The 8,634-nt window shown below is 32.4% G+C and overlaps 1 protein-coding gene across 1 annotated transcript in view; it reads right to left on the bottom strand.

The window, feature by feature from the left end:
• Nucleotides 1-4,409: 4,409 nt before the first annotated feature.
• LOC118734455 (pickpocket protein 28-like) overlaps nt 4,410-8,634 on the bottom strand; it is a 5,192-nt gene continuing 967 nt past the window's right edge. The window contains exons 3-7 of the mRNA XM_036464175.1: nt 8,387-8,587; nt 8,181-8,289; nt 6,789-6,934; nt 5,486-6,294; nt 4,410-4,799 (exon numbers count right to left, since the gene is read on the bottom strand). Of these exons, the coding sequence (XP_036320068.1) occupies nt 4,465-4,799; nt 5,486-6,294; nt 6,789-6,934; nt 8,181-8,289; nt 8,387-8,587 (1,600 nt within the window). The 3' untranslated portion in view covers nt 4,410-4,464. The remainder of the gene's footprint in view (nt 4,800-5,485; nt 6,295-6,788; nt 6,935-8,180; nt 8,290-8,386; nt 8,588-8,634) is intronic.

Genomic DNA, 8,634 nt, shown 5'->3' with positions numbered 1-8,634 from the left:
CAAAAAATATTTAAATGTTCCAAATTTTTAAATGCGCAAAAAAAATTTTCGTAGAAATGGGTTGGAATCAAACTTTGTTTCTTTTCAAAGAATAATGCCCAATTGTGTATCTAAACATTTGTTAATATTACCCCATTTTATTTTACTTTCACTTGCATTTTTGGACCACCCTGTTGTAAATACATATGCGTAAGAGACAAAAAGAAAACGTTTATTATTAGTATGTAGGTATGAAAAAATTAAATAAATAAGCGATATGATTAGTCACAAGCCAAAAAAAAATAATAATTCTAATTATTGAGAAAGTATCGATTAATCGAATTTTTAAAGGAACTTTTTTTACAGTGAGTTTTCACAAAAACTTTTCCATAAAAAAAAATCTAATTCTCTTGTTAATTAGCCTTAAATAAAATAAAGCGAGTATATATAATAAGCGATAATTATTTATAATTTAACCAAGTTTGATAAGCGTTTTGTTATATTGTTAAGCGGTTGCGAGTCTCGTTAGCTGTAGCAGCAGCTTTTGAAACAGTTTTGGGTAAGCAGTTTTCATTTCCCTTCAACCCTCGATGATATTCCGCTTTAGTTCTAGGACTTGGAAATTTATGTAAAGAAAAACTATTTCATCTCGTAGATGACCCAAATCATCATCTTTTCGCCTTCGTTTATGAACAAGAGATTTAAATATGAGGGGCCCAAAGGTCGAACTCATTTTCTACTGATTCTAGTTTTCATATGATCATCTGCGGATATTATTTAAGTTGCTAACGGTTCTTTGAAATAAATTTTTTTGAACCTCGGGTCGAGTCAAGTTGATGTAGCTACTACTACAGAATTCATATTTCTTGAAAATATCTTTACGATTACATATTTTACAATTAATCCATTAATTATCGAAAATTATTTTTAAAAAATTTTATTTTTTTTTTTTTATTTATTTTTTGTTTCCGGGGAACAATTGTAGTTTTCAACTCGTGTTTATTATGTAACATTTATTAATTGGAACAGGAGATCCGATTTTCTTCAAAATTGCTACTTTTTCTGCACTTTGCACTAAAAAATTTAATACAAACAAACAAAAATTCAAAAATCTGGATTAACTGGTCTCTTGAAAATTTGATTAGTTTTCATAAAAAAAATTAAAAATTTGTCAAATTGTGTGAAAAATTAAGGCTCCAGTGAATTGTGAACTCTAAATGCCAGTTTTGAACTAATGTGCGCTGTGGTGTAGTGGCTAGTATTCCACAGGCGCTGGGTTCAAGCACAGTTTCCGAACATCATAAAATAAACCAAACATAACAACGTTCTTTTTTTTTGTAATAGCGGTCGCTCCTTCACCGAGTTTATCACCGTGCGACAAAAACAAAAAAATTTCACACGGAAGAATCTATATACTCACGAAACTATACAAATAGAGTAAAACTGCGTTTCTAATTTTTCACTCTGACGTCGGGATTTTTTTTTTTTTCAAAGGACTTTGAAGTTTTAAACATGTGTTTAATTAAAAAAATTATCTAAAAAAGTCAGTGTAATGTAATATATTATTATGCGTACTAAATGAGAGAAAATTCTTTAGAATTTAAAAACAAATTTTTTTTTTGGTTTACAAGGACGAATAGGTATTGAAAATTGAGCTATTCTATGTAATTATTTGTACAAAACTGCCTTTTTAAACGCTAAGTTTTGCAAATTTTCATCATACAAATTTTTTCCTTATCGAAAATTTTTACGAACAGCAAGCAAGTAGCAATTGGCTTACCTTTCACCGATAGTCAAATCTCGTTGATTAAAATATCGCAATCCATTAATTGTTGAATTTCGTATAAATTCATTTATATTCTGGCTGTAAGCTTCTTTTAACCTTTGTAAAAATTTGAAGAAATCACCGCCAGAACAACACTTCCGCTCCTTTATAGCCATTTCGATAGTCTGAGAATTATATTCAAAAATTTTCCGGACATTTTTGCACGACGCATATACATACATATGTACATGTGAATTTAATGCTATATAATCAGTAGCTGAACACTTGTTTATTACTAATACATTACACCCGTGGATTAATGCGTATGTGTTGAAGTGGGAAATTGATCCGTAATTACTTAATATCAATTGAAGAAAGTAATAAAAGTAATCATATAATTTATGGCTAGAAACAATTTGTCGGCGCTAAAAGTGTCATACATGTATGTATGTATACTTACTAGGGATGTTAATTTTTTTGCTTTCTACTATCCCGCGATTTTCGGGATGTCGTCATAACAATCGCGAGATCCTGGGATTTACATAGATATTCATTATTATTTTCAACAATTTAAATCGAAAAAATTGAGAAGCTCTCCTACCATAAAATAAATAATAAATAAATGCGTTTGAAACCTACTTTAAGTGGCGTTTATATTTTTTCTCTCTGACGTCAGGATTTATTTTAAATTTTAAATTTGAAATTTCAAAGATATGGTTAATTCCAAAAATTATTTAAAAAATTCAATGCAATGTAGAATAAAAATATGGGTACGAAATGAAAGATGAAAGTTCTTTAGAATTTAAAAAAAAATTAAATTTTTTGGATTCGCAGGGACGAATAGGTAATTTTTTAAGGTCATAAAGTTAAAAGAGCGAAATTCTGCTGCTGAATTCTGATGCTGATAAAGGAGGTTCCGATTTCCCTCCAAGCGATTAAACGCGATTAAATGGGAACTAGACCGGTCCATGATCCGGAAGGCGCAGAAGGCGTGGATTAAAACGCAAGCCTGCAAGGTGTCCAGGGTTATGTGCAGAGCACATGATAGGATAGAATCAATCTAATGAATATGTATGGACTTTATGGTATATGTACATACATGAGAAAAAGTAAAGTCAACAAAAAAAAGTAAAGTCAAAATAAAAAAAAAACAGGGCTATAACTTTTTTCGGAATAGAAAAATCTTGGGGCGGCTTTCCTTCTTTGGACAACCATTATATCCATAGATAGCGATTTGCTTATATTTCTAGCATATAATTTACCACTTTAATTTATCAAGCGCGTGCGAAGCGTGAAAGTATGTTACAAAAATTCGAAATAGACAAAAAGAATAAGCAGAAGAACAAAAGTTGTAATTTTTATTATTTAACTAATTTTTCAAGGGCAATTAGACCATGCAAGCAATGGGCAAAGCGATGGACTACTGTATTAATTCAGTAAGAGGGGAACCAGGATGAATGTATTCAGACAAAAAATAAATTATTTATTCAAGATAGGCAATGTTTCCAATGGCAGTCATCACCGCTGCGTGGTTGGAAGTCGAACAGTGCCCCGACGGCTTTTAGCACTTTAGCTTCCACCGTTAAGAAAACTCTGAAAAGTCAGATCCCAAAAGTTTTCCAGGGGACAGTGCTGACGATTGAATTACACGGGACCCACTTTTCTCAGCCCCATGACGTGACCTTAACGGGATTAGATCGCAGAAACAACTGCCCTTAGTCGGCATCCACACAGAGTCGTCACAACCTTTAGTGACTATCGCCCTTTGAATGTCGTGATAAGAGCCCAAGCATCATCTATTGTGGATTAAAAACCTTAGCTGCCATTAAGGTCTGGCTATTGGAGTCCTCGGAACACTGCTCACTCAAACCTACTCATCGAACACTCCTCTCCCTCTGATCCAATCGCGTTGAGACAGAACGTTGTAGGTAAGTCTATATGAATCCCGAAATCTGGTTTATGCTAACCTGTAAGTCAGCTGCCAATCTTTGATATCTTTTTGTTAAAGATCATTGCATACTAGTAGTATATTTAATTCCACAATTTAGATTCCTCTGACCTGGGGCGCTTGTGGCAGATGTAAAGAGATTTGGCCTTTTTAGATGGAAGATGGTATGCAACCCTACTTTAGAAGCGCTGATTATAGCACCTCCGCTAAGGAGTCTTTGCGTTTTTCTTACTTTTTAAAGGAATTAAAAAAATTCACACTAAAGGACTGATGGAACAAATCCAGGCCCGCCAGTGGTATTCTGACAATCACTACTCTAAATTTTCGTCGGCAAAAGTCTCTAAATTAAAAGCAGTGAGGCCTAAAAGTATACAACATAAAAAATTTACAGATGCAGTATGTAGTCGGACAAACGTGGCAGTATAAGGGACATGTACCTAGATGTTGCCAGTTGTTAGGCGCAACTGCTATTATTTTAAAGATTTTTGGCAATCAAAATTAAAAATATTTATTTTCAGAATCCCTGCATTGGAAATATCAGATAGGTCCCCCCTTGTCCTTGCCTTCACTTGGATTTCACAACAAGAAAAAATGGCTGACGTGCTATGTCGAAAAGAAGAAGAAAGCATTAATCGCACAGAAACAAACCTTAGGATTATACATAATATGTTTGTATTACACAGTTTTGTTTTATTATAACACATAAAGATACTTATAAATACAAATGTATTCCACAACTTAAGTTGTAAATTAAACTTTTTCTCAACAAATTTCAAGGAGTGTACTCCATGCCCGGCTGCCATGCAACATTCGATTTGTTAGCTTCATATCCTAACAAATGCTCCCTTGAAGCCGCCACCTGACAAGCTCTCCCTCTTTTAAGAGCATTTTGTACGTAGAAATTACTTTGTTGCAAAACTCCAATTGATTGTTTTTCAAATAAAGGCCGTACTGATTTCATTCTTCGCAATTTCACTGATCTAGTAAATCGATATGTCTGGCTCACAATAAGCATACGAATGGGCCGCAAAATAGCGTAGAAAACCAGTTCGGCTAATGAAATGAAACTGAAGCCAAAAAAGAGTCCAATTATGCCGCCAATATTTGCTGAAATATAAAAAAATAGGTGAACGTAATTTAAGGTGATTAAATCAAAAAGTTTAGAAATCCTCGATATTCTCGCAAATTTAACTAAAGTGTCAAAATTTGTATGGAATATTTTATGGGTGTCGAGTTTTCTAGATTTTCTAGTTTAAGAGTAGCGCGAAATGTTTTTCATAACCTACAATTTTTCCGGGCTTTCTAGTTAGTTACTTAAATCTATGTACATACAGTCTGCGTCAAAAATATGCGTACCCTGACGTTTTGACGACTTTATTTACTTATATTTTCCATATCAAATTTTTCTAAACTTTTTATAAAATATGGTTTATTCAACAGCAAAAACCACAGGATTTTTTTTTTTTTTTAATTGCATGCTGAACCCGGAAAAATGCCAAGAAATCGTCATCCAAATTTTTTAATTGTTTTGTAGCCCATAGAATTCTAGTGCAATGAAGTAAATTTTGAGAATTTTTTTGTCGAGGGTGTTGCGCATTTTCTTCCATATAACGCATGAACACACGCATTATATCTTGATGCTTTTGCTGTTGAATGAAATATATTTTTTTATAAAAAAAATGGCATGGAAAATATATATATGTAAATCAATAAAATCGTCAAAACGTCAGGGTATGAATATTTTTTAAGCTAACTGTATGTGCAAAATTGCAAAGATCTTCGTCCGCACTTACACAAAAAATCCGTTACACCAATAAAATCCATATTTTTCTCACTCCTGTAAGCGCTATCTTTGAAGTAGATTTTCACCATAGCAATATTTTTCTGCACATATTCGCTGCTAATATTTTTAACCATTTGATTGTCAATTTGAAATCCCGCATGTAAAAGTGGTGCCGAGAAAAACGTTGGCAAATAAGAGAGATCGTTACAAGATGACGGACATTCGGCAGCACAGCCTTTTCCCGATTTATTGATTAACATCGTCAGCAAACGAACACGCTCAACACAAGGCGTATCACGTATGTCACAAATTGTTTCATTACCATACAGCATTGGTTTAAAATAGGGCAGACAACCGCAATGGGCCAACAGAGTATCGGCACTGCACTCCACAACACAATTACGTTGTGTGTACTCATTATAGAAGTCTAAATGCATCTCATTTTCAAACAAGCATCTTCGTGAATTCTTACTTATATAGCGTACATATCTGTCCGATTCGACTTTCTCAGTTTGTATGCGAACTTTCGTTTCGCGTCCCGGCGACAGTAAAAGTCCAATTTCTCGCATATTTGGTACTTCGAGTGGATTGTGTAGTAGAATTTTGAAACCCACACTATCCGAGGAGGAGCAGTAATACTGTTCGCTTTCAACATCTAGTGTCAGGCTCAATCCCAGACTCTCGCCAATGCCAACAGTTTTCATTGGTATAAAATTTTCCGGTAAATTTGCTAGATAACCGGCTTCTGCACTCCAATCGACAGGCTCATAACCCTTTGGATATTGATAATTGTTGGCAAGCAATGATTTATTAATTGATCTGTGAGGGGTATGAAAAAATTCCTATGTTAATACATGGTTCACACATTAGGGTGCATCGTGCATCATAAAAAAATCGATGCTATTTTTCCTTCGGAATCATAAAATTTGCTACATTTCAATAAGAATATTACGAAAAAAATACATTTTACTGATTACGTGGGCTAGACCGATTTGAAAAAACCTCCAAGAAGTCATTATTTCTGCATTTTTATGTAGAACATTTACATTTAAGCTCCTCTATAACCTGAGGAGCTTTTTTGGAATAAATATTTTTAAAAACTTATTTGATTACTTAAAAAAAAACAGATTTTTGAAGGTGTTTTCAAAAGGGGCGGAGTTCATATAATTCTTAATATTTTTTTCGGGATATTTTGGCGAAAGAGGTAAAACATAATAAATTTAATATTTCCGTTGGAAAACCCAGTACCGATTTTTTTTATATGGAGAGTGTTGCACCCTAATGTGCACATGTGAATAGAACGATCTACTTACTCTCGGTACATAAATTTGGGATCCACCATATTGAAGGTGCAACAAAGTCCATTGTCCGTAATGATTGGTCGAAATATTTCAGTGCAATTAAACACTTTTCCTCCATAATTGCATCGCAATATCATATTAGAGCAAGGTTGGGAAATCTATTTAATAAAAAAATAAGGCTTTGTAGCATTAATTCATTGATTTAAATTGATATTTTAAATACAATCAGCCACGATGGCGGCCTTTTTTGATAAATATGGAATTTAATAGAAGAAAAACCTTTTTAAAACTATAAAACGCAAAGTGCAAAATACTAAACATTAAACACTCAATGCCAAATACCAAATACACAGTGACTCAAACAAATGACCACGTGTTGATTTTCTTCAAATATTTGTAATTTTTTTGGAGCTAATTTTTTTTATTATTTTTGTATAAAATTTCGTCTAAGCTTTAACCAAAACCGTGTAAATCACAGCTTCAAACTTTATACAAAATTTAAAAAAATTCAACAAAATTTTTATCAAAATTTCAACTTTTTATTCTGAATTTTTAGAAGACGGGCGGATTTTTGAACTTTTTTCACATAAGTATGAATTTCTTACGAAATAAAACGCGGGAGACCGTCAGCAACGAAATTTCAAAATATCAACGCAAGTTTTTGTAAATTGCGCTTGTTATAATAAAAACCCGAAAAAGTAGCCTAAAAAAAAATTCTCAAAACACAATTCAATTTTTTAGCCGTTTGAAACTTGCACTTCATTAGACTAAAACTGTATGGGCTATAAAAACTGCATACCCAAAAATTAGAATAAAAAGTTGAAAATTTTATGAATATTTTTTGAATTTTCCTAAATTTTGTATAAAGTTTGAAACTGTGATTTACACGGTTCTGGTTAAAGTTTAGACGATATTTTTATATAAAATATCAAAACATAATACATAACAAAAACTACTAGTTGAAAACAATTGTATGGTTCTCCCAAAACAAAAAAATACACAAAAAAAATTTTGAAATATTATAAAAAAAATTTTCACCAAGGCAATGTACTTTTATCATACAAGTTGTATTCCCAAAAAAATATGTCCTTTATTTACGTTGGTTAATATAGTCACCGTAATTATAAATAATCTCAGTTCTAGAAAATTGCATATAGGAGTGTAGAACATACAAACAAAAGCCATTTGAATGTTTATAGCAACAACCAAAAAAAAATTTTTGATTTATAAATGCCTACTTTGGCAGATGTAATGAAGTTCTCGAATTATCGTCACTTTTATTATGTAAACACATAAGATATTACAATGTACATTATAAGACATCAATATTTTTTATATTTGTATACATACATATTTATCTAATGTCGCTATTCATCAAATAACTAGGAATATTTCATTACTTACATCAAAAATGAATTCCTTCAAATTACTCCAATCCGTAATTTCTGCAGCAACACTAACGTTGACCTCACGATTACAGATCATTTGTATGATGGTATAATTCAGCGAGTTGCTGTGCAAAACCAAAGCACAAAAAGAGCAAAAATCAACATCTAACTATATATATATATATTGTCAAATGTACTATATAATATACCGAATACACTTACACCGAAAATCGTTCCGCCTTTGCTCTGTAAGCCTGATTGAGATTGCAAATGGTGACTGCAGGAAACGGTTCACTTGTGATTTCAGTAAATTTTGGATTTATGCTCACCAACATGGGCGTAGAATTCCATTTTTCATAAATTTTTTCAACAAAAAATACGGTGCCAAATAAGACGCAAATGAAAGAGATGGCAAAAAATAACCTGAATGCAACGAATGAAAGTACAATTAGTAATCGTTATTTTATTAA

The sequence above is a fragment of the Rhagoletis pomonella genome, unplaced genomic scaffold (assembly GCF_013731165.1).
Source record: "Rhagoletis pomonella isolate Grant_MI unplaced genomic scaffold, Rhpom_1.0 Rhpom_scaffold_00002, whole genome shotgun sequence".
Taxonomy (NCBI): Eukaryota; Metazoa; Arthropoda; class Insecta; order Diptera; family Tephritidae; genus Rhagoletis; species Rhagoletis pomonella.
Note: the sequence above shows the minus strand (reverse complement) of the source record. Positions and strands in the feature narration are given on the sequence as shown.